The sequence below is a fragment of the Malurus melanocephalus genome, unplaced genomic scaffold (assembly GCF_030028575.1).
Source record: "Malurus melanocephalus ecotype Western Australia unplaced genomic scaffold, MMel_1.1 scaffold_36, whole genome shotgun sequence".
In the NCBI taxonomy this organism is placed as follows: domain Eukaryota; kingdom Metazoa; phylum Chordata; class Aves; order Passeriformes; family Maluridae; genus Malurus; species Malurus melanocephalus.
The window spans coordinates 3015432-3040491 of record NW_026623268.1 but is presented as its reverse complement, the minus strand read 5'-3'; the positions used below and the strand labels follow the sequence as shown (position 1 = coordinate 3040491).

The 25060-nt window shown below is 45.1% G+C and overlaps 2 protein-coding genes across 2 annotated transcripts; both read right to left on the bottom strand.

Annotated features, from left to right (window-relative positions):
* Positions 1-1791: 1791 nt before the first annotated feature.
* LOC130572426 (apovitellenin-1-like) lies at positions 1792-5013 on the bottom strand. Its single transcript, XM_057364122.1, has 4 exons — positions 4931-5013; positions 3399-3497; positions 2890-3049; positions 1792-2234 (listed from the first exon to the last, which is right to left on the bottom strand). Exons 2-4 carry the CDS (start codon positions 3457-3459, stop codon positions 2135-2137), a joined length of 321 nt encoding a protein of 106 aa, XP_057220105.1. The 5' UTR covers positions 3460-3497; positions 4931-5013; the 3' UTR covers positions 1792-2134.
* Positions 5014-6441: 1428 nt separating this feature from the next.
* On the bottom strand, positions 6442-24192 carry ILDR1 (immunoglobulin like domain containing receptor 1). The gene is made up of 8 exons (XM_057364208.1): positions 24117-24192; positions 21084-21254; positions 18909-19058; positions 18148-18267; positions 17843-17989; positions 13810-13941; positions 12012-12796; positions 6442-10897 (listed from the first exon to the last, which is right to left on the bottom strand). The coding sequence occupies exons 1-8, from the start codon at positions 24169-24171 to the stop codon at positions 10856-10858; spliced, it is 1602 nt and encodes a 533-aa protein (XP_057220191.1). The 5' UTR covers positions 24172-24192; the 3' UTR covers positions 6442-10855.
* Between the last annotated feature and the right edge of the window lie 868 nt (positions 24193-25060).

Genomic DNA, 25060 nt, shown 5'->3' with positions numbered 1-25060 from the left:
CAGAAGTGGCAATGGAAGGTCGTCTACTTTRCTCTTCTAGGTTACCCCAYRCTGTAGATTGYACAAGAGATTRACTACGTGGAAGGTTTTCTGCTTACTTTTTTCAAGAGCGAAAACACATAGATAGCTAACTACAYGATCAGGAGATTAAGTACAAAGAAATAGAGAGAGATCTACGGTCTGATTCTATTTTGCCCATATGCTAAAATCAAATACCAAACTCCAAATTAGGATGTGTCTGGTTTGGATTTTCTGGAGGTTACATTGCGAGGAAGCAAACGGATATAATTAAGTGCACATAAAAAAAAAAAAAATCAGAACTTTGTTAAGTTTTAGCACAGAATTCATTCCAGCTACCGCACTGCTCCAGTGTGCAGTGATGCAACACAAAAATGCCACTGGGGTGCATTGATGAATTCACACAACAGGCTTAAAATGTAATGTGAGGACCTCAATACTTTCCAAACTTTTTCCTACTTTTTTTGGCTGAGAATACAAGTAGATTGCAAAGGCTGAAGCACCAGTTCTTAAGAACTCATTCAGGGTCTTTCATATGACTCATGACTTTCAGAAAGAAATAGTGCTAAAATGCCAGAAGTTCTATTCTGAAAAAATTCAGAATGCTGAATTATTCCCTGGGATAAGAGGTGATTTAAGTTGCAAGGCTTCTCCTTMTAAGTGTTTTATTTGAGGGGGRAAAAAAGGAAAAATTGAACAGACATATGCAAAACAAGCAGGAAGGAAATCATCCCTGCAGCAAAAGAGCTAAAGGTCCTGTTTTTTTCATGTGGTAAATGTTCTTATCAGCCAAACATCTGCTTTTCCAAATCTCCTCCTAAATACTGGTGCATTTGCATAATCCATATGCATGTGCATTCATTGTGGCTGGGGAAGCACAGACTGTCCAAGCTAAGAAGCAGCAGTGAAGGAACCTGCAAAACAGCTCTGCTCAAAGTGGTGAAACAACTGGAGATGGAAGAACTCACTGCTCTGCATGGGGACACTGATTTCATTCTGATTGCCCATGGTAACAAGGAGCTGCTGGGACAAAGAAAATGGAAAATGAGGGGGTTTATTCCAGGCAAGTGGTTTTGTGTAAGTTTGTAGTTGATCCCACTGATAATTAAAGAAACAAAGCAAAACAACAAAATAATGGGCTTGCTTTAGCCTCTGCCACAGTCTCCCACTGTGATGTCAGAAAAATTGCCGAGTTGCTTCTGCCTGCTTAATGAGAAGATAGATGGATTTCTTTGCCCAGTGCGGGCATCTGAGCTGATGCAGCTACACAGGACTGATGATCACCTGCCAGGTCTCCATAGACAGTGCTGGGCAAAGGTGTTCCTCTCACAAACTAGTCAAGACAGTGAGAAATTTTCCACTCATTTYTCCTTTGGAAAAGTTCATTCAATAGCCTCTCTGCCTGGCCAGTGAAACACACTTACAAAGTTCTGCTCAGSTTGATGGACAGGTCAATTTGCTGGCACTCGTTTTCCCAAATTATCTGAAACCTTCAGATACTTGATATAGCTGCACCTACTTTGGTTCCTACCCAACCGAGGAAGGAAGGAGCACCATCAGTTGCACAATCAATTGTGGCTACCCTGAACAATGCCTCGGGTAGTGCCTCCTCCACCCAAAAAGTACCTGTGCTGAGTTAGAAGTGCCTGAACACTCAGGGTTTGTTAGCACTGCCTGCAAAAACTTCTTGTGAGCAGCAGCTGCATTCTTAGCAAAACGGGATGCCAAGGTGAGTGAGATTCTGTCATGGTCAATACAAACAAGGAACTGAAGGAAGTGTAACAACCAATATTATTTTTTTATTAGAAGGGCAATGACCAAGCCATTCAGCAGGAATTAATTTTCAAGATTTGGCTACAGAAGAGCTCTACAATCTCTATATTTCCCTCCCCATGCCCAGCCGCATGATTTTTTTTCCGGGGAGGCTTCAGCAGATGCCTTCAGCAGATGCCTTCCATCTTTTGGTCTTTGAAGGTGGGTTCCCTTTAGTGGCATTAAGAGAAGCATCGATTCTGTCTTATTGACTGATCTTGGTCCGTAGGAGGGGCAGGGAGACAGAGGACACTGCACGGTGTTACACACCCACATCAGGAAACACTGGCTTGTCTTCGTTTGGCTAATAGCCTAGGACTTTTGTGTACCACAGGCTCTTTATTTTTTCCATCAGCTGTTCAAACATTACACTGACTCTAACTGCTTCTTTGGCGATTCTCTGTCTGCAGGAGACAACAGAGCATGTGGTAAGATACACAAGTATGTGAGGGTAATCCCCATCTGCTATAATTATCACACTGCCTGTCACTGAGAGTGCAGAGCTCCYCAGCAGTGCTAGAGGGGCTTTCCTCAGAAGGCAGGAATAGGCATGGTGTGCGTGCCACGAGATACATGAAACTGTCTCTAGGGTGATCATGCTTTTCATTTTGTGAGGAAACTCATTCCCCTTCTTTGAGCAAGACATATGCACAGCTAGAGCCARTTCTGTGATTTGCATCAAAGTGATRATGGTGTTTCCTGGCACGCTGAGTGCTCAGCCCCTCACAGACAGCACCACAGCACCGTTCCAGGGGAGATGATGCCCCAGCAGCCAACAGCCTCCTCCCTCCAGCCATGGACAAAGAGCAGTGCCTGCTATCCCTGTGCCCATTGCCATGTACAGTGTGCATCCCTGGCAAGAGCTACGTGCTTTTACATTTTACATCATCTCAGCCCACCTTCCAGCACCTTGCTCCCATGGTACATCAGGCTTTGGTTGTCGATTCCTTCTCCCTTGGGCCTCCCCATATAGATATTTGATTAATCCCATCTTTCTCCCACTCCTCCCTCTCCCTTATCCCACATGGCTGAGTGTTAGTACAGAGAAGCTTTCCATACCTGGCCGCAGTAACTGATGGACTCTGGACAGTATCCAACAAGAACTGACCGACTTTAGGGGACACCTTGTTCACAGTTTCATAGATGTAAGATGCGATTGTCTCAGGGATGGCCAGCAAGTCACGGCGGTCTTTCTCAAAGAGGGACTTTGACTGGACTTCTGAGGAAAACAAGGCAAAACCCTGTGAGGCTCCACATGTCACTTGTGACTCTGGTATCTCTCCCTAGATTTGAAATTCTGAGATTCAGAACCTCTCCCAGAAWTYGCTCTAGCAGCAGCCAGCAGCACTYCTTCACCCAGTCATGRSTATCTAAGTYACAGACYTTCCATGGCARAGTATTTGCAYTGAGTTTGGGCAGTTTTCATGCCAGGTCTCTACCAACTCATTCCACACTGAGTATTCATGGTCTTCATCTGAATTATTTGGCTTCAGTCCTRCTTTATGGTACGTTAGGACCTGCAGAGCTGAGCTTTGTGTCAGGCAAACAGCAGAGCTTTTCAGACTTACCTGGGGGAGTGGTGCTGAGGAGCAGGATCAGAGCTATCACCAGTGCCCTGGATTGCAGCATGGTTTGCTGTACCAGTTCTGCTCTCTACACAGAGAGACCTGTGGGAATCAGCACACAGTRTTGGGGTCGTTTTCAGAGAAATAAAATGTGTTGGTTAAAAGCGATTTTAGAACAAACCTAACCAGTAAATGAAGACGAGAACAGAAAGATCATGGTGCATTTCCTCTGAAGAAGTGAAGAAAAGGCAGTGAATGAAAAAATGAAAGCATCCTTTTATTTGTATAATCACAAATATTCACAATAACAACTTTCAGAGCTCAAAGAAACATGGACAGTTGCAGCTCGTTCTTCTATAGGAGAGCTAAAATCCATTGTTTCAACACATGAGCAAACCACTCAAACTGCCASAGGTCAAAGTAAGTTTCTTCCATGCATAAGCACAACTGAAAAATTCAWAATGTGGGATTTCTTTGCTTGATTTGTTTTGTTAATTGCTCTAAAGAACATCGTGCTGGTGAGTACATCACATAATAATCATCTTAGTTAGCAAGTGATCTGAGTACTTTGCCTTGCTTTAGTTGAGCAAAGTCCCAACTAGCTAACTAGGTTCTCCCTTTTTCTCTCTAGGATTAATGTAGCAGATAGCAGCCCAAGCAGAACAAGTTCCCCAAAAGTGAGTGAGTGCAAAATTTAGCTTTATCCAACTTCCTTAATTTTTGTCTTTTCAAAAAGTCAGAATTGGAGAATTGAAAATTTGCTACTCGATACACTGAAAATGCAACATTACATCTAAACAAGCTTGTTAAACATGCTGCGCTTAAAAAGGTGTTTAGAAATCAAAATTTATTTATGACCCTAATTAAAGAGCTGCATCACTCAGAGCAACATGAAGAAAACACAGAACATAGGAATTGCAGTGGCAAAATAGGCTATAAGTCTATCATATGTGACTGTTTTGCTAAATCCCATACCAGGTGGTTACAAGTCAATGTTCCTTCTTATCCCACAGTGAGGAGATTTCCATCCCTTTTTATTTCCTTCTGTGCACAGATTACCCCCAACAGCTACCACCCAATTCACTAGACATTTGCACAGTTGCTCCTTRATAATTCTTCCTTGATTTTCAGTCCCAGAACCAGTTTCTCTCCACGCACACAAAAGGCATACATTTGCTTCCCAGGAGCATGAAAGCTGCTCTTACCCATTTTAAACCTGTTGTCTCTGTGGTGAAGGCACCTGGGAAAAGGTAATATATCTTCCAACACTGAAACTGTGCAATTCCTACCATGGGCATGACCCTCCTGTGAGTGTCACATGGAGCATCCATCACTCAGCTTCAGACTGGGTGACCCCAGGTCCTCCCCCCCTCCTCCCTTCCAGCACCGTTCCTGGCTGTGGAGCATGGGAAGGGCTCACACTTTGGTTTGCAATAGGAGATGGGGCAAAGCAGAAGACAACCTCCACTCGCTTGTCTGCAGTCTAGATACACCAGTCCACAAAGGCCACCCAGAASAGAGAGCTCAGCTCTTACCTGTGCTGCTTTCTCTCTTTCTCAGGCCGAAGTTGAGGTCAGCGCTCATCTGAGACCCCGGCATTTCTGCACAGCTAATATAGAGGTAGCCAGGGRTCAAAGGTCCTGCTTTGTTTCCCCATTTGCTCTTTTGCAAGCACATACAGATCAGTGGGACAGGCAAGAAGCTGTGGAGGACTCTGTACCTGTTATTGAGATTTGGTAATGGAGGGTCAGTCCGACCTGAGCCCARGAGATGTGGAAGGCAGATTCTGGGTCACTGAGTCCCCCTACCTTTGCAGGCAACCATGTCACAGAGGCCCCTTTCACAAGCTGGCCAAATTCCACATTAATAACAGCTAGAGCTGGGCTGAATTTTGCTCCCACTCTTCCTGTGCTCTAACCCCACTCTGACACTTACCTCCAGCTGTTACAACCATTTCCTCTYCATTTACAGCAAATGCATCAACCAAATGCTGCACGAGGTTTGCACCCTTCTCACACTTCTTTCCCTTTGACCAAGACAGGCTGACTATGTAAGAACACACCTGAGACAGCTGTCAAAACTTATCAGGAGGAACATCAGCTATGGGATCCCCAGCCCAAGAAACACATAGAGCTGTTAAAGTAGGTCCAGAGAGGCACGAAAAATTATCATGGGCCTGCAACACCTCTCCCATGTGGAAAGGCTGAACAACTGGGGATGTTCAGCCTGAAGAGAAGGCTCCAGGGAGATCTTACTGCAGCTTTTCAACACTTGAAGGGTGCTTGTAAGAAACACAAAGACTCTACCAAGGCTTGTATTGACAGGAGAAAAGGAAACGGGTATAAATTGGAATAGGGTAGATTTAGATTGGACAGAAGGAAGAATTCTTTAGTGTGGAGGTAATGAGACACTGGAWCAGGTTGTTCAGAGAAGTTGTGGACACTGGAAGTACTCAAGGCTCAGTTGGATGGGWTTCTGAGAAACCTGGTCTAGTGGAAGGTGTCCCTGCCCAAAGCAGGGGCAGGGTGGATGACATGTTCTTGTAAGGTTCTTTCCAACACAAACCATTGTTCTGATTCTATGGTAACACCTCCCCAGGCTCCTCAGTGCCAGTCAGAAAGGGGCTGCACTGCTGCTGTGAGGAATGTTTTCCCATAGCTCGGGTTCCAGGTGCCCCTTGGGTCTCCAGAAGGTCTCCAGTCACCTGTGTTTGGCACATGCAGCCAGGGGCAAGAGACAGAGAGGCTGCAACACTGAGCTACAAAGGGCATCAGCTGGGGGGAATCCGGGGGACACAAATTAAGCCTATGTGAGACCCAACTGGTTTCCATTCTTATGTCGACCACTTATTTATTAGGGGACTGTCACAGGTGGGAAGTGTGAAAAGCTCAATCASTACCTCCATTTATGAACCAAACAARATTTCTAGATGATTTTTCCTCTCATGGTGCTCCAGGTGCTTTAGAACCAAATAGTAGTGTTCTCATTTTGCAGACATGGCAGCCAAGCTGCAGTGAGCCACATAATTGAAGAGCGCTTCTWATAGTTTCCAGACATTTCTCCACTCTCTAGATATTTATTCAAATGCTCTTTTTTTYCCCATAAAAACAAAGCAAAAAACTCTCCCAAAATAAGAAAAAAAATCCCACATATAAGCAAACCATTCTGCATTTTTGTCCAAAAAGTAACAACAGAAGATTCTTTCTGACATGTGAAAAGGTTAATTTGAGAAGTAAGAACAGATACTTTGCAGTTCCACTTCTGGTGCAAATGCTAAAAAGCAATTTATGGTCTAGGAAGAACACACAAGAGCAGCTGGTTGAAAGTTCTCTTATATTTCAATTATACATTTGACAGTCATTAAAAAGAATCTACACATTTATTATCCTCTTTTACARCTGGAATAACATTCAGAAGACCAGCACAAGGCACATCATAGGCATTGAACTCAGCAGAAACGGGAATGAGCAGTCATTACTTGTGGGGGTTAATTTAAGATAACCTCGAGTGTCTTGTCTTTCTTATGTCAGGCCAACAAATGGAAGGCTCTAAGTGGGTGTTTTAAATTGATGTGCTGCAGGAGGTAGTAACAGAAKGGACTTAGCTGCCCTGGGTGGTAATTCATACTGCTCAAGAGCTTTGCACTGTGGCTGTTCTCACACAAGGCAACTTCCCCTGAAGTCAGCCTAACTTCAGGCAGTGCTATCATGAATACAATCCCAGAGATAGCAACTGGGCATTTCAGCACTTTCTAGTGCCAAACAGGCACATGCCAAGGCCAGATCAATGATTGCACAGAAGCAGCCCTTGTCCCCCATTCCTGGAATGGCATTCCGGAATGGCAGGGCGCTCTGCAAACAAGCAAGAAAGCCAGATATTGCAAGTACTTTCTTAATCAAAGAAAACTGCATGATTTTTATCTCCTTTATGCATTGCTGGGCTGAGGTAGCAAGCAGCTGACTGTAGCACAGGTGACCTTATATGGCCCTACATGGCATGGTCACTTACTCATTACATTATTTTAAATGAGGGTAACTCCACTGCTTTGTCTTTATCTGAGACAGAAGATTTGTTCTTTGGGGGCAAGGTATATTCCTTTAAGGGCATGAACAGAAGAACAAAAGCCTAGAACAGCAACAACTCCCATATGTGAAATATTCAACTTTTTCCATCATGAATGGGTTGACACATRAACATCAGCTCTTTGGAATGGCTAAAAAATTAAGCATGAATAAATGGCAATGTAGAAAGAATGAGGCTAGGATATTTCCTACTGTTATTTCTTTCAGTGTGCTGTACTGGAGCTGCTCAGTTCTCTCTCTTAAAAAGTCAAAGACCCTGTGATCTTTCTGGAAAAGGGTCCATTGTATTGTGCAATGCTGTCACAATGGGTTTCATTTATAGCAAATTAAAAACAGAAATAAGCATCTAAAACAGAGCTTGTTTCCTTCCCACTTTTCTGTCTGCTTGCAGTTGCAAAGCACACATAGATAGATTTCCTTTGTCGTTACTTCCCCCCACCAACTGATGCTTTATGAACAGCAGTGGTCTGCGGACCAGCGAGCCTGGTATCATTTCTGCTTCCCTGCTGGATCATCCTATCTGCTTCTGTCACAATGTRAGAAGTTCAGAATTAACATGGAAATACAATCAATTTTCCCTGAAGAGTTTTGTTTAATGTTTCTATAAACATGAACAAAGTGACTGAAGAGGAAATCAAGTATGATAAAGATAATACTCTTCAGACTTCACACAGCACTAATTGTGTTCACAAATCTACAATTAGTCACCCTAGCTGCTCAGTTATGGGGACTAGAGGAACAAATAAAGATGGAGGGCTCCTTCACAGGATGCAGATAAAAAGGCACCACCTCTGCAGTTARTGTGTTCATACTCCAGCAGTTCCAACAGCTGCTCCTGTGACAGAGTCATCTCAGTTTTCTTGCCGTGCCAGTGGCTTCTTGCTCTTAGGAAAACTTGCTGGATATGTGTTGGCTTGTTCATACTTAAATGTGAAGAAAAGTGAAATCCTTCCATGCAAGTATCTTGGGATCTCACTGTATGCCTCAAACAGCCCCTACTCTTCGATGGAGAAAGGGGCAGCCCTTTCCTGAAATCTGGACATTTGGGCTAYGACAGGAAGTTGTCYTGCATGATGCATAAAAGCACAAGRAGGGAGTCAAATTCCAAGTTCCCCRTTCAGCTTCCAAGGGTAGAATTTGCAGGGCCTTGCGTATCTGCTAAAAGTCAGCACAGGGTAAAGCTAATGTCAAAACTTGTTGCTMAGTTTAGGAGGAAGCAGCCCAATATATTTTCTGTCATTGCAGTTATCATAAATTCCTTTTAACTAACAAAAATGCTAGTCTATCATACAAAAAAGTGGTTAATAAAATTCTCAGCACGTTATAAAATACAAAAAGAAAAAGATCCACAGACAGTGGCTGATAAAAAGATTCAAGAGTGATACTGGCTTTGCAAATTCTGCAAATAGTTAATTCCCTGTATTTGAAATGTGACTCATGGGTCAATTCACACTGGTCAGTGTGGAYCTAATGCAGACAAGCACCACACTTAATACAGCCCTACTTTCTTGAATTCAAGCTTTGGAGTTAGTCTTTTAGCTCTTTTTTAAAAATTATTTTTGTAATAGCCACCAAATGTGGGCAAAGGGACTCTGTCTTCAMAACATAGGCCTCTGGTTCTGAAGCAAAGTCAACCAGAAAAGCCCATTGGTGTTCYKGCTTTATCTCCAYAGGCAGGAAKTAGGAGTAAGCACTTCCATCCAAGAAACWGTAGAAAGATGAGCACTCTGTAGTAGCCCTGCGTTGACCAGCAACTGCATCAGATATCCATCTAGGATCGTTCTTTTGAAGTGTGATGTTTCTCACCATTGTCCAAAGAAAAGAAAAAAAAGGACATGGACAAAGTAAAAGTCTCTCCAAGTCTTCCAAGGAAAAGCACAAGCACATCAGTAATTAGGACATTAAAGAACAGTAGCAAGTGYCCCATGTGGCACTGGCTGGGAAGTAAGCTAGGCAAGACAGTCATTGGTACTGGTCAATCTCCAGTGCCTCTGAGTAACAAAATAATGCACAAGATTCTCCAAAAGCTTCTTGCTTGGAGTCTCTTAAATCCAAGAAGCACCTCTGGCAAGACAGTTTCCTGTGGAAGCAGCCAACATTCAGAAAGCTTCTCTTGCTCCACCACATTTTAAATTAAAGCAGTGGATTAATCACATCAAGGAGAAATAGCAAATTCTTCACAACTGATCTCAAAGCATAGAGAAATTGTGTGTTCTAGTTATAGGGTGAGAACTGAGGAAACCCTACAATCCAGCTCTAGATCAGATTCACCACACGTGCAGGGYTGGTATAAGTGTCAGGATAAAGACCAAGGACAGAAGTAAAACAGGTCACTGTAAGACTTCTTCAGAGCCCTTTATCCCACCCCATGTATATGATACATGGCATGGAGTGGAATGGGAGAATATAAGAGGTGTGGAAAAGAGTATGTGGCTTAGCAAAGATATATTCACCAAAACCATGCTTCCTAGTGTTGAAGGAAATTTTGGTCCATGGTGTAAACAACAGTTATCATACTTTGTTCAGTCCCTGTAGGGAAGGACAAACTTTGATAAATTTAGCCCTTTAAGTTTTACAAATAAATTCAAGTCTGGATGAAAGGCTAGAACAAGTATCTTTTAAGGCACTAAGGTCTCAGCTCAAAGTACAGCATGTTGCTACACTCAGTAAAGACCAGACAAACTGGCAACTTGCAGACATTCTGGAGAGACCTTATTAAGGCAGTGAACGTTCTTCCAACACGGTGATCCTCCTGCTCAGGAAAGGCTTAGTGGGGACAAAAGGAACTGCCCCAACTATGCTGAGCAGCCARGCAGAAGCAACAAACATTACACATTGTGAAGCACAACAAAAGGCCTTAGAGAGATGTTATGCCTCCCCCCACAAGGCTCCCAGGGGGCTGGATCAGATGACCTYCAGAGGCCTCTTCCAATCAAAATTATTCTACTGTMTTGTAACTTTACAACTCTGTGAACATTGGAACCTTTCTCTGGTAACTGGTGTGCAAAGGAACAGCATTCTACAGACTRGGCTCCTTGCAGTGCCAGGGCACTTAGTAAGGAGAACTGGTATGTCTCTTTGAAGTCTGGGAATACACTATTTACTGAAAAAATCTGCTGTTTCCAGTAGAATGTTTTCAACGAACCTCAGCCCGTTAGAACTTAGCCCAACCTAAGTTTCCAAATCACAGCAATAAAAATAGGTTATGTATGGCTTTCATGGCACCAGACATGTATTCTTCAGAGTTGTTAGTTTAAGGGGAAGCTGCTTCATCTRTTTTATGCTGTTTGTCTGTTCAATCAAAAGCAACCATCCTAACCTAAATAGTAGAAAAACTAGAGTAGTCCAGTGGGAATCTCAGTCCTTCCAGTACTGACATTAAATGACTATGCTTTTTCCACTGTAGGAACTTCCTTTGTCCTGCAAGAGAAAAGAAAAGATTCAAGAACAGGGAATAATGAATGAAAATCCTATGTCTTCCTACCTGCTCTGAGCACCATAACAAAAACCATTCTTATACATACACATCCCAGCTGGAACTAGAATTGCACTTCCTTCCACAACAAAGAAGGAAAAATGATAATGTGCAACATACAGCCCCTCAGAATACTGCAACCTGGTAAAATTCTGCATATATGTGATAAGGGACACTTTAACATTTCTTTATTTAAAAGAATCTTCATTTTTTCAGGGGGAATACACTGTCTAGTTTGGAATTAGCAATCGGATATAAAGCTTTTCACACTTAGGTTGCTATCTAAAGTTTAATCCCAGTGCAAACTGACAAGAAGAGCTGTGAACAGTAGCTGCTCACCGCCCATATAATGTGTGTTCAGTTCTGAGTCCCTGCAAGTGAGTCACCCTCTTCCACCTGGCCAGGAGAATGAMACATTTTTCATCCATGCCACCCATGACCTTAAAGCCTATTTCATGTAGCTTTAGGCATCTTATCTGGGTGTTTTCCCATATGAGCCATCTTAAAAACACCATGCACATTTTAAAAGAAATCAGAAGTAAACCAACACCAGAGATGGTTATGAGGGATGCTGCTGCCTAGTCTGGAAGTGCTTTCTCCCCAGTCAGTACTAGAACAGCTATTTTAACACCAACACACACAGAACCCCAAAAGCCTCTGGATGGGGACAGAAACATAACATATCACCCTGTAGGTGMCTTCCTTTATTTTGGAATCACATAATCATGGAATGGTTTGGGTTGGAAGGGACCTTAATGATTACCTGGTTCCARCTCCCCTACYCTGGGCAGGGACACCTTTCACTAGACCAGATTACTCAGGGTGCCATCCAACCTTGCACTGAACATTTCCAGAAATTTGACTTTTTACTTTGCCCCTGGGCATACTACATGCAGGCAACGCATGCCAAAAGGAGGGCACTCAGCAGCTGCTTCATAACCAAGCTGTGCAGAGCACCCGCTGCTCCTTGGCCTCTACAGAAAGCAGCAAACATTCCCTCTCACTCCCTAGACCCCACCTTTTCCCTTAGATGAGAAAGCACAGAGGCGACTGACTCACCGAGCGGGTCCCTGCGCCGCCTTTGTGCTTCTTGTCCTGAGCTGGGATGATTTCCAGGGAGCGGTAACTGGGGGGTTTATCTTCCGGCCATTCCCGGGACCTGCGGTTCCTCCKCCTGCGGTTTGACACCGGCACACGGACCTGCTCTTCCGAGGAGCTCCACGAGGCCCTGCGAGAAGGGGGGGAGTAGCTGTGCCGCCGCTGGCCGGAGTAATCGCTTCTCCCGGCRTGGTGCTCGTATTCTCGCCGCCCACCACGATGGTGACCGGAGCGCTCCTTGGCCTCCTCTGGATAGAAACTGCTGCTGCTCTTGCCCCTCTCCGCCTGGCGCGGGGGTGACACATCCCGTCTGCCGTGCTGGGGCCTGCCATTGTAGCCACCTGTCCTCTGCCTCTGAGGATGATCCTCTCGCTGCCTGTCCCAGGCCTCCTGGCTATAGCTGGAATGAGAATCCCCACTGGAAGGCAMTGGCCACCTCCGGTTTTCCCTTCTGTCCTCTGCTGCAGAGTCCCAGGGTCTGGGGGTGCGGGCAGCTCTTTGTGGCCGTGAGGAGTTGCTGCTCCCGTGGATGGAGGAGATGTGGTCGGCGAGAGGAGGTGGCACAATGTCGGAGCCCAGCGAGGACAGCAAGCTGGGCTGCACTGCCTGYCGCTGGTGGGAGGGTGGCCGCAGCTGGGACGTGTTCAGGTTTTGGATTTCAGACTCCAGATAATCCAAAACACCATTGTTACGAGAAAACTGAGCTTGTGGCTGCATCAGTGGAAGACTGTTCTGCAGAGATACATCTGAGGATAAAAGCACAGGAGAACACAGCAAGTCACGAGGAAACACTGAAGAGAGGGCCCTTCTGCACTCATGATCCTGGCTGAGCTCATTGTCTTCTCCTGCCCCTCCTCACTGCAAGAGCTGCACAAGTCTCAGGCATCACAACCTGCACATTCAGACCAAACAAGGTGTGGTGCAAAGAGTAGTAACTAACAAGCTGCAGCATGATCTAGCATGTTTTAGGCAGTGCACAGGTAAGAAGTCCAGCATACCTGGAAATATAGACCATATTTAGAGCAAGATTTTTTTTCCCTACTGATACCATATTTATTTTTAAATAATCAGAGAAAGATGTTAGTGTTTCCTTTTAAATTTCATTGAACTGCAAAAGAAAATGAAAAACCAAAATYGTTACATATATGCACACATAYRCACRCACRTATRTACARATCTAAGTAGCTAATGGAGAAGAAAATCCTTCCTGATTCATTAGAGTTCTTCATTTTTTGCTGCATGCAGGTTAGATCTATTGCACAGAAGGCAGTGTGCCCTTAATCACTTAAAGACTAGACATTTGATAAGAACTCAAACAARTTTCACCTGACTTGTCATGTCAGTTTTGGCTATAAGGAGTTGACCGTGACCAGCACAGCAGAACAAAGAGACAGTACCCTCCTCTGCCATACAAAGATAAGCTGGGTATATTTACCCTGCAGTCACTGGGGTGTAGCACAGATACACCTTAGTTAGTGTTGACCTGCTTCACCCAGCACTGGGCCCAGCAAGACACTGAAGATAACAATAACAGACTGTTTTTATGTACCCACACAAGTCTGGGGTGCGCTGCAGATGTGGCAGAGCTGTCACGCTAGGATGTACAGTCATGGTAGGAAGGTAGGAACAAGGAACAGGATGGTAGGAACATCTTTCTCTCTTTTGTGGTAGAGAGGCTAAAGTCTCAATGCTGAACTTCCCTAAAGAGTTACCTGTTTCCCATCCTGATTTCCCTCTGAAATGATGCCCATGGTCTCACCTTGTTGCAGTAGAGGGTTCAGCTGGTAAGAGGAAAGTTTTGAGTTCCTGTCACCAGCTCCATAGAACACGTTGGGTGATATCCATGGTGCAAGTGCCTGAGCCCGCTTCATGAAGCGGTGCCGTTCCAGTACTGTAAAAGAAAGAGATAGGAAATAATGTTTCATACAGCAAGACATGCAACAGTTTTCTCTCTCAAAATTCTTCCACGTCATCATTGGTCCTTTCCCTTTGTGGCTCTGATTTCCAGCTAAACAAGACCTGTCCTTGCCACCATCATGTGGGTTCTGTCCAGATCATATTTTCCACTCTAGACTCCATCATTTTCCCTGTTTAACAAATAGGGCACTCACAAGTGCACTGTCCAGCTTTTCCCTTGCTAGTCTTTTGACCAMTCTTCTTGTCACTCTGTAATTTACCTCAGAGTGACTGCTAAAATTAAATCCCCATAGACAGTGTGGTCAAACTGGTGAACAACCAAAATTTCCTGYTCTCAACAGCAATGTCCAGTGTACCAGAAGAGCAAACTCTGTGGAAATTTTTCCACCACTGCTGACTCCAGACCCCTCTTAGTGGGGTCAGGCTCCAATTCCACTTCCCTTTTTACAGCATTTCTATTTCACCTTCTCTACACAGACAAGCTCACTATACTTGCCTTCAAAACCATAGTTCATTGCTGTTTCTTTTGGGGGAATACCTAAAAATATCTTACAGAAACTTACTTCTACCACAAATAATCAAAACTTAAGTATACAAGCAAGTAAATTCTGCAAGTCCCTGACCTAAAAAAGCCTGTTGTGTCTGTCATTACTGGGTGAGGCTTTTCAGCTACAGTGCCTTTACAAAATTTCTCTTTTATGGCTTTCCTGGAGTTTCAGAAGTGACACTTTTACTGCAGCCTCTTGTCTGGTCAGGCATGAACAGAACATTACAGTTCAGGAAACAGACGGGAACATAATTGCCTTTGAGACTTTTACCCCTCTGATAAAACTGGCTGATGAAATTAAAAGCTATTGGAGGGAAAGAGACAAGGCATAAACAGACAAGTTGACTGCATAAGATTTGCTTCTTTAAGAAACCAGGCTACAGCTAAGCTCCAATTAATTCTGTCCCTTGGGTTCATTGCAGCAGGCAGCATTTAGACTGCATGCTCTTTGGGACTGAGCTCTCCACTTCAGGTAGCACTCCAGTTACTAAACTTGTCCTCCTTCAGCTGTTTTGTTGGATTTATCCAGAGCAACACTTGGAGCAAAAGAGAGACTGACCATGCCTCTCAACACAGCCTTCCTTTCCTCCACAGTTCATGCAGCTCCACTTCATTCTCCACTGAAATCTCCCTCCCCGTCTGGCTCCAAACAGAGGGGACTACAAAGATGGAAACTTCAGGTGTTTTAATCCTAATAATCTAGTATCTTTAAAGCTGTGATCTGAGGTAGTAGCTTCCAAGRACTTTATGTCAAACTTGCTTCCTTTTTTTGTCCCAAGGATTTAATTCCAGTTTATGTTTCAAACTTAGAGGATGAGGGAAAGAAGACAAAGAATAAATAGAAGGGGAAGGCCTTATCTCTCCCTCTCCCATTCCTCTGGTTATTACCCTGACAATGTCCTAGAGCCTGCTGAGTACATACCCTGGGTTTTGACCTTGGTCTTTGCCAGAGGAGTAAGAAATCCAGCATCTGTAATCTGTAGCATTCTCCCTCCTAAGGTAGGAAAGCTGTCACTAGGACCAAAATCATCCTGTCCCTGTCATTTTCTGATCTCTCCCTACAGCTGAACAAATCCAGAATTACCCCTGGTCTTCCTTCTCTACCATCAGCCTTTCCTCCTTCCCCAGATACTTTGCCTTCCAGTTTGAATCCGATACATACTCTCGTTCCCCATCTGCAAAATTGAAGTTACAGAACTTTTTAAAGTGAACGTATTTATCCGAAGAAGGTCAAATTCATTCTAATTTCAAAACTTCTAGCTGCTTTGGCAGAATGTGCTGTTCTCCCCACTTACCCTCTATTGCAAAAATCAGTTCTTCACCTTTGACAGACTTTAACAGCTGTTGGGCCAATTACAAAAATAAAATATTTTCCAACTTAGTGAGACCCAAGTGCAAGTATATTCTATTTTTCCCTGATTCATTATTGAAAGAAGTCCACAGAAGAAAAGGAACTAATAGGAACWGAAGGAGGTCGTATGTATATTTACCCTGATGGGCTTTTCTCAGAGCTTTCCGTGGGGAATGTAATTGGCTTGCTCCTGGGGCATGTCTAATATTTCTGTACMTCAATCCTGAATTACTCAAACACTGCGCTTCTTTTATTGCTCGGTTCAAACTCATGTTAGTTAATGGCGTGATTCACAGCACCCAGSATTATCCTGCCTCACTGGCACCTGACTGTTCGGCAGATCCACGCTGTCCTCTAGTGGCCAACAAAGGGGAAAGAACCACCCAAACTCGCATTGTGATCCTACAGCGGGTGTGGATTTCTGCCYTCCCTTTAGCTCTGTGAAACTGCTATTCCTCAGCACTGTTTTTAAGATATCCTATGAATCTACCTTCTTGGGCTTTTTAAGGCCTCCAGTTCATCTCTTGGAGTGCAAAAAACTAAGTCAGAAACAGGATGAAGTGAAGGCGTATTAGAGGAGAGGAGAAGGCAAATGGATCCCTTTCAAAGTGGATAAAGAGAGCAGGCAGCTGGGATAGAAATTACAAACACAGAATCCAGCATCCAGTCAGGGAGACTGGATTTGCCTGTACCTCCTCTSACAAACAGGGAGAAATTTTGAGAATCCCTCCTCTTTAACAGAAGGCAGGAAATAACAGCAGGAGTCTGGAGTGAGCTATAACCTGCAGCACAGAAAAACAGAAAGGAGCTCACACAAACTCTGAACCTCTGTTTTGCTGAGAACTAGGAATTCTGGAGGTGTGAGTCTCTCATCTCCATCACCTCTCTCCCCCTTCACAGGAACTAATTTTCTGCCAAATTTCCATAGCTTCCTCAACACTACACATTTTATTTGACAACTTGTAAAGCCTCCAATGTTTTGTTTTGTTTATAGAAGTAAAAGGGATGTTCTGTTTGCTCTTTGCAAGGGCTAAGCAAATTAAGCTTAAATGTGAAACTTTCAGCTTACTAACACCCAACGTATACTAAACAGCTGTTTTAWAGGTAATGGTAAACCTGAAACAGAGCTCCTTGTTCATAAATCCTCTCCTTGTACCATCCAGGGAAGAATCTGGTGATTTCAATGATAAATAAACTTATTTGTTGTATTTTGCTACTGTCAGAATGTGTAAGCTTCAGGGGGACTAGTCTRCTTCTTGCTAACCAAGTTACAGTTACAGGAATGCAGAAGTTATATGAATTTACAGCCAAAATTGAAACAGCAGCCTTATTAAAAGAACAGGATCTGGCTGCAGAAACTTTACTACTGCTAAAAGCAAAGACAATGAAGTTTCTTTTGACCCTCAAAAATTCAGAATGCACTTGCAAGGCTGACCAGCAAGAGAGACAATCTTTCTTCACTTTCTTCTCCCCCAAAGAAAACCAAACATATCCTTTTCCTTGTAGAAGGAACAACTGTGAAGAAAATACACAAATAAAAAAAATCCAATTTTTACGTAATTCCTCTCAGACCAACATACTTGAAGGCAAGGCTAGTTTGGAGAGTAGAACCAGGGCAGYTGCTTGCCTTTCTCACATGCACAGGCGTATGAACCACAAGACAGGGAAGCAAAGTCCTGAGCTACTCAGCCAAGGGAACTGATTGTGCCCTGGATGGCACTAGAGAAGCTGGTAACAAGGTGTGAGTGAAGAGAAACTTCTGAAAGTAGGRCACAGAGGAGCAAGATAGATAACATAGATTTTAGATCCCCTCCTCTAATTTCAGATTAGCTGGTCGTGGAGGTCATACCAGCCAAATAAATGTCTCAGTTTCTATGGATGCTGAGCAGAACGGAGAAAGGGGAGGTCAGCAAGCTCCCAGCCAAGCTTTTGTCTTGACAGAAGCCATAAATAGAAGCACAGTTGTTTGAACCTCACCTTCCTGATTACAGCAGCACCGGTTTGGACAGCAGCCACACTGGATGTTGCAGCAGCAGTACTGGGGGCAGCACTGGCACCAGCATATCCCAATCAGCAGAAGGAGGAGGAGGCCACCAAGAATGATGAGGAGTACTGTGAGCCAGTCTGTGGGAAAAAAGGAGGGSGAAAAAGGATTGATCCTGATGYATYGGGCCATGGTAMGTAAMTGAGCACCTCTCCACTGCTGGAGGTGTCTTGGGGTAGGGAAGAGGAGAACAGGAGGAGATATCTTGGCACACAGACAACAAAGCACAGGTACTTACGGAGAACAATCAGCTTAACTTCTTTGTCAGCGTCACCTGAGGTATCTCCTGGTGCTTCCACAGTGCAGTAGTACATGCCATGGTCCCACCACATGACCTCACTGATGACAAGGTCTGCTCCTGTGGGAGAGGGACTGAGAGGTCAGTGGATCATTTGGGACTGACAGATATCGCTTTCAGGCTCCACCTGAAAAAGGCCCTCCACCTGCAGGTGACACACCTGCAGTAAGTAGTAAGTAAGTAAGTAAGTACTGCATCTCCCCTCTTCTCAAGCATAGCCATCACCTTCAAACAATTCCACTGGAATCCACTGATCCTATTAAAAGCATTCACTGCTWTTAATTTTCTGTGCTGCTGGAAGCACACCCTGCTGCTTTTGGAGCACAGATCTGTTAGGTCCTGTTAGGTCAGCCATCCCAAGAGCTCTTCTGGCAGGAGCAATAGCTATTGCTCCAYGGACAGCAGGGATAATATAATATACCTGGGCAATTATGCACTATTTAGAAGAATGAACTGTTTTCTAGCCTCTGAGCTCCTCATCTTTTGTGCTCTTCAGCAAAACTCTCAGGCATCCTTAGCTCAGCCTTAGGTTGTAGTGCCTCCAACACCCTCAGGCCAGCTGGGAACAGGGCCCTTCACTCCTCTTACTTTTTTGCCACATGAAATAAGTAAGCAACAGATTTTATTAGCAATGTTTATGCTTCTCTTCACTTAGCAGACCCAGATACTGGTTAGCTCCTGAGCTCTAGGAGGTCACTCACGGTTCTGAATGGTGATCTTTCGCTGCTGGTAGTCAACGCCCAGCACGGGGTCCTTCTGCCCGAATTTCTGGATGACAATGCGCACCTTCCGCTGGCTGTCATTGCAGTCGTCAGAGGGGTCCTGGCCAAGGGCTAAACCAGCCTGGTATGCTACAAACACAYATCATCAGAGATGCCAAAAGTTATTTCAAAAGGTCAATTTCTATCCTCCTGTGAGCAGTAGATAAATTCTTAAGTATATGTGTGCAATTGCTTTGGTTTAGCAATACAAAGCATGGCTWCAAACCAGTAAGTTGCTTTGGAGTACTCAAAATCAAACAGAGGTAGAGCCACAGGAATGGCAGAGATTTTGAGAATGCAGGGGCTGSAGAGGAGATGCCTCCTGTATTCCCAACAGAAAGAATAACAGTAGAAAGAACCTAATGGCAGTAGGCTGGAAAGCAGCTCCCAGGATGAAGCTGAAAGAAGAATAGTCATAAACCACCCAGGAGTACTAGAACTAAAACAAAAGGGTATTTATTTACCAAACAAAATCTCCAGACATACATGAACTGCAGTATGGACTATCTCCCTTTCCCTGCTGTATCCCATTACATGTTGTGGAACTCATAAAGACAGAAAATAATCCGTCATCTGATTCCAGCTAAGGATTAAGTGTAAAGACATCCAACAGAATTAATGGAGGACTAAAGGCAATTGGGGAGACAGCTGATTCAGTCAGCATTTTCTGTAAAGGGCTTGCAGTGAAGAGAGATGAGGACAAAGCCTGTCAAAGGCTCTTCCACTGCTGTACCTAAATGGAGCACAAGGTCCCTGTTAGGGACTATTAGCATGAGCCTAGGCTAAAAGCACTCACATTATGCTGAGATCAGCAGAGCCAGGGACTCACCTGCTTGGGGACTAGGCTGTAGAGCACTTGGTAATGTGCCTACMCAACCCATCTAGACTGCATAAAGGAGAGTTTGGGCACCAAGGCACCCACTGTGAGCCCAGTTCTAAGTGTACAGTCAAGCCATGGCTGCCCACTTAAACCCACTGCAGGGTTTAAAAARAATAGAGCAGAATAGTTGAGTTGGAAGGGACCTACAAAGGTCGTTAKCCTGATCACTTTAAGGACTGACCAGAACAAAAAATACCTTATTAAGGGCACTGTCCAAATGCCTCTTAAAAACCAACAGGTTTGGGGCATTGACCACCTGTGTAACAAGCCTGTTCCAGTGCTTGACCACCCTCCCAAAGATAAGCTCACTCGCATCCAGTCTTCCTTCCATCCAGAACTTCCTCTGAYGTAGTTCTGAGCCATTCCCACACATCCTATCACTGGATACCAGGGAGAAGAGATCAGCACCTCCCTTTTCACTTCCTCTTCTCAAGAAGCTGTAGARAGCAATGAGGTCACTCCTCAGTCTCCTTTTTTTCTGAACTGGACAAGCGCAAAGTAGCTGCTCCTCACAGGCTGTGCCTTCCAGCCCTTTCATCAGCTTTGTTCCCCTTCTCTGGATGCATTCAAGTACTTTAATATCCTCAAATCCAGGGACTCAGCACCGCATACTAAACTCCAGATGAGGCTACACCAACACTAAACATAGTGGGCTCATCACCTGTTTTGACCAAGCAGTTATACTGGGTTTGGTGCATCCTAGCATGCAGTTCACATGCCATATTAAACAGCCCTGAATTAGGGYTGCCCGCACCAGAATGTCTGCACATGAAGTGCTCCCACAACTACTAAATGTTACTACCTAGATTTCTTCATGCCCTCCAAAATGCTTATGTTCCTTCTGCTTCTTAAAATCAGTGACATCTGGTCACAGCTGGYATCTAGCTCCAACCACAGGGTCCCCCATGGAATCCTAAAGCCCACTTGTCACGGGGCCCTTGCTTTCAAACAYGCTGAAGCATAAGATGGGGCTGCCAAAATTGATTTGGTGCTCTGCAATCTGAGTGGATGATAAGGAGGACAAAAGAGCTGCTTTGGCTGGGATTTCTCCAATCTTGTATTCTAAGGCCTTGACTATTCAAAGATGTGACCTGTTCTTCCTTGGAGCACAGGGAAATGCTACCACCTGGTTTGTGGGTAGGAGGGGGTCATAAGCCAGGACTACCCAGAGAGTCTACTTTCCCTTTCCTTCCCATCTGAAGGGGGATTCCCTGGAAGGTGAGCCTGACACTTACAGACTGAGTAGTAGTCAAAAATGGGGTCCTTGCAGAAGGATTTGTAGCGCCAGGTCACCACCACGTCCTGCAGCTGCGCTGAGGTGCTGTAGTCACACTTGAGGATGACAGTGGCAAATAAGGTGGTGTAACGCTCAACATCCTGCACTGTCACCAGGAGGGAGAGGCAACCTGCAAACAAGAACACAGGAGGCCATGAGCCCACAGACTCATATCACACCATCTGCACCGCACCGATGGTCCAAGTACATCTCCTTTGCCCCAGGACTGGCACCTATGGACTTCTCAGTCCCGCCAGCGAATTTCATCCAGGGTTACAAACCTGGGTTAGAACACGAGTCCCATCTTTCCCTGACAGATGGCCACTTCATTGGCCCACCTTATGGACTGAATTATTTTCACCAAAGCAACTAGGAGTAGCCATTACGCAGTGTATCACTCTGTGTTCTCCTTCTACATGGTCAAAACTCCCCCTCCAATTTGTTGGGTGCAGAAGCACACAGGATGGGACTGCCTTGGCTTTTAATCCTAACCAGGGAAGTTCTGCAGCACCACATGTTCATATAAACACCAAGTGAATTTTATCAAGGTCTTGCTAAGGCACTCATCAGAATGYTATCTAGTAGTGACCAGGATTAGGACAACAGAACTTTCAGGCTGTAACATTGTAATTACACTTAATTGTTAATCACCACTTCAGAACAGCACACACCAATTACCCCCTTTTTTCCTTTTTAATTAAGTTGTCATTATGTATTTTAGTACTCATCCTAACAATCTCCACAGCACTTTCTATCCAAACAGCAGCCCACACTCAGGGAGGTTTTACAAAGTTTCTTGTAAGTTATGCTGTAGTTTAGCCTTACTCCAGAAACATCTCTATCTTATTTAAACTTTGATAATRCAGTAAGTTGTGCCTGCCATTAACAATAGCAAAGTTATCACCAGTTGCCTTTGATAAGGGAATACAAACACTAGTGGGGCAAGTGTGGGATGCCCTGTTTGGAATATGAGCCAAAGAACCAGGCAAGGATTGCAGTCCTGTGCTAGTTGTTTCTTAAGTAGGGAGCATGACAGCAGGAAAGGCAGGAAGGAAAGGGGGAGGCTTATAAGGTACCAGTAGAACAGGTCTCCATGAACCAATACTCAGTTTTTATCATATATTCAAAGATTTTCCCTCTACTCCATGTTTTCAGGATGGAGCAAGAGAACAAGTCAATACTATCGTGTAGTAACATCTGGACCACAACTGCAAACATCATTCTTTGTCAAGCATCATTCASTATCCTCTTAGGCTGCACCTTCACATAGCATTCCAGGCAAATATGAGCTCATGCAGTTTCCATTGTGGAAAAGATGCTGCAGAGGTGCAATGCTGCCTCAACGAGTCATCCTCGGGTATTGCCAATGCAGTACTTGCACATTTTTTGGTTTGGAATGGGACTCCATATCAGCCAAGTGAAAGCATAGGCACAGTGAACTCATTTGCTTTAAGAACACACACAAATATAAAGAGAACCAGGGCAAACCCTGAATCCAAGGCTTTTCTGAAAAATAAGATATATGCACGTGAACACAGAAATACCAGCAGCTGTGAAAACCTCTAGATAAAACAAGTTTTTACAATGCTGTAGCAAGATCCAGAGCACTGACAGAAAGTTACAGTTGCTCTTATTTAAAAGCACTGTAGTTCAACATATCTTGTTTCATTCATTGTGAAATAGCTGACTCTGGGATGTTAATGCAGAAAATCAGAAGAAACCGATTCAAACTCTCAAGATTGGCAAAACCTTGATCTCAGTGTCAATTAAATGAAACCCCATATGAATTCTGACTTGTCAAGGCTCATGGGAACAGAATATTTTCCATGGGTTTTCTACAATAGCATCTCTCTGGCAGGAATAAAACATTCAAAATCATTATGTGCTTTTCACTATCAAAACCCAYATCTCTTCATGGAAGGGTTGCTTTCTCATTACCTCTGTTCTGCAAAACAGCCAGAGTTGAAAGCTAAGTCCCTTGCTTTCTCAAGAAGTTGAAAACCTACTGTTCCCCCCAGAGAACAGTCAGATGTYACTGCATATCCAATGTTTCTTATTAACCTCCTCCAACAAACTGAAAAGGTATAAAATAAAGGTTGGTTCCTAAACTTTCAACACATTACCATAGGATGCTGTCTTTCTTATCCTGGTTGGAAAGAGAAAATATGGGCACTACCAACCTAGTAAGTTTTGGCTACATTTATGGCTTAGCAGTGAAGATATGAATCTTTGGAGCCAGTGTAGCCAAATTTTAGCCAGAGCATCACCCAGAAAGGCGGCTGTCAAGCAAGACAATAAACAAGCATACCCTCCACACTTATTTGCTTCCTTCACTGGCTGTCTATGAAAAACCATGCCAGCCAAGACCCAGGCATCCAAGAAGCAAAATGATCACTTTATTTCCAAGAGGAGCTTAGAAGCTGTCGGGCAACCCGCAAAGCTTGGCAGAAGAGAACTCTGCTGCCTGAAGGCCGCCCGTGGGCACGGAGATCAAGCTACCCACACAAGCAGGTGCCCAGCAGGTGTGGAAACACTGCAGCTACCCCGGACCCGCAAAGAGGAAAAGATGGGATGGGGGAGATTGAGAGAGGCCAGAAGGGATCCCCGCCGTCTCCGTGCCCAGCCCAGGTCCCAGCCGAGCTGGCCGCATGCGACCGATACCGGCGGCTGCCAGGAAGCAGGAGGCCACTTCCTCCTGGGAGAGAGGTCAGCCGCACCTTTGGGGATCGAAACTCGTCTCCTCATGGCTTCGTAGCGAGCTCGGGAGAGCCCCGCGCTTCCGCCGGGCGGGGAAGGGCACCGAGGGCGGAACAGCACCCGCCGGGACCGGGCCGCCCCTTCCCCTCACGGCGCTGCCCCGASCCCGCACCACCCTAACCCCGGGCGAAACCCGAGGGCTCCTCCCGAGTCCCGGCCCTTGCACCGCGGGGGTGTCCCGGAGCAGGGCGGGCCGAGGGCCCGGAGGGRRCCGGGAGCCCCGGGCWGCACTCACCGGCCGGCAGCCAGGCCAGCAGCAGCGCCCACCGGCAGAGCCCGCGCGGGACCATGGCGCACTCTCCTCCTCCTCCTCCTCCTCCTCCTCCTCCTCCTCCGCCCGGGGACGTCGCGCCCACTGTCCCTCCCCTTCCGTGGCACCTGTCCCTGGGCCGGGCGCTGCCGCCGGCTGCAGTCCCCTCCCTCCGCACCTGCACGGAGCTATTTTGCCTGCACCGAAACGCCAGGCAAAATGCCAGCCGCCAGCTTCAGAAACTGCTTTAAGTATATCATCTATGCAAAATGAAAAATATATATTTCAGAACATATGTTTATTATAGCAATATAAAATTTATAAATATATATATATATATATGTCCTGAGCACACAGGTGTATGGGAAGKTACGGTCACAGAAACGAAGTTTCGCCCGAGCTGCGCGCCTCAAGCGAGGGGCGCACGGGAGCGCACTCTTCGTCCTGCGGGCGGGAAGATCGTCTGGGAGATTCTGAGAATCACAGAATCGGTGAGGTTGGAAAAGACCTKCGAAGATCATCGAGTCCAGCTGTAAACGAACACTGCCATAGCAACTAGACCAGGCTATTGAGTGCCASCTCCACTCTGTCCTTAAAYACCTCCGGGGACTCCACCAACTSCCTCGGCAGYACGTTCCAATATCTAATCMTCCTTTCCGCGAAGAAATTCTTTCTAATATCCAACCTGAACCTTCGCTGGTGCAGCTCAAAACTACGTCCTCTCGTCCTGGATCTAATTAAATTTTCCCGCTGTGTTCTGAAAAGGCCGCATTAGTGGCCAAAACAGAGCTTACTTTAAAGAAAAAAACCCAAACAACCCAAAGTAAAACACCCCCCAGCCCGGTGGCGGCGCGGACCCGCCCGCTGGCCGCGCTCCCGGGGCGCTCCGACGACGCTGCGGTTGCCTGGAAACGGGACCGCGGCGGCGG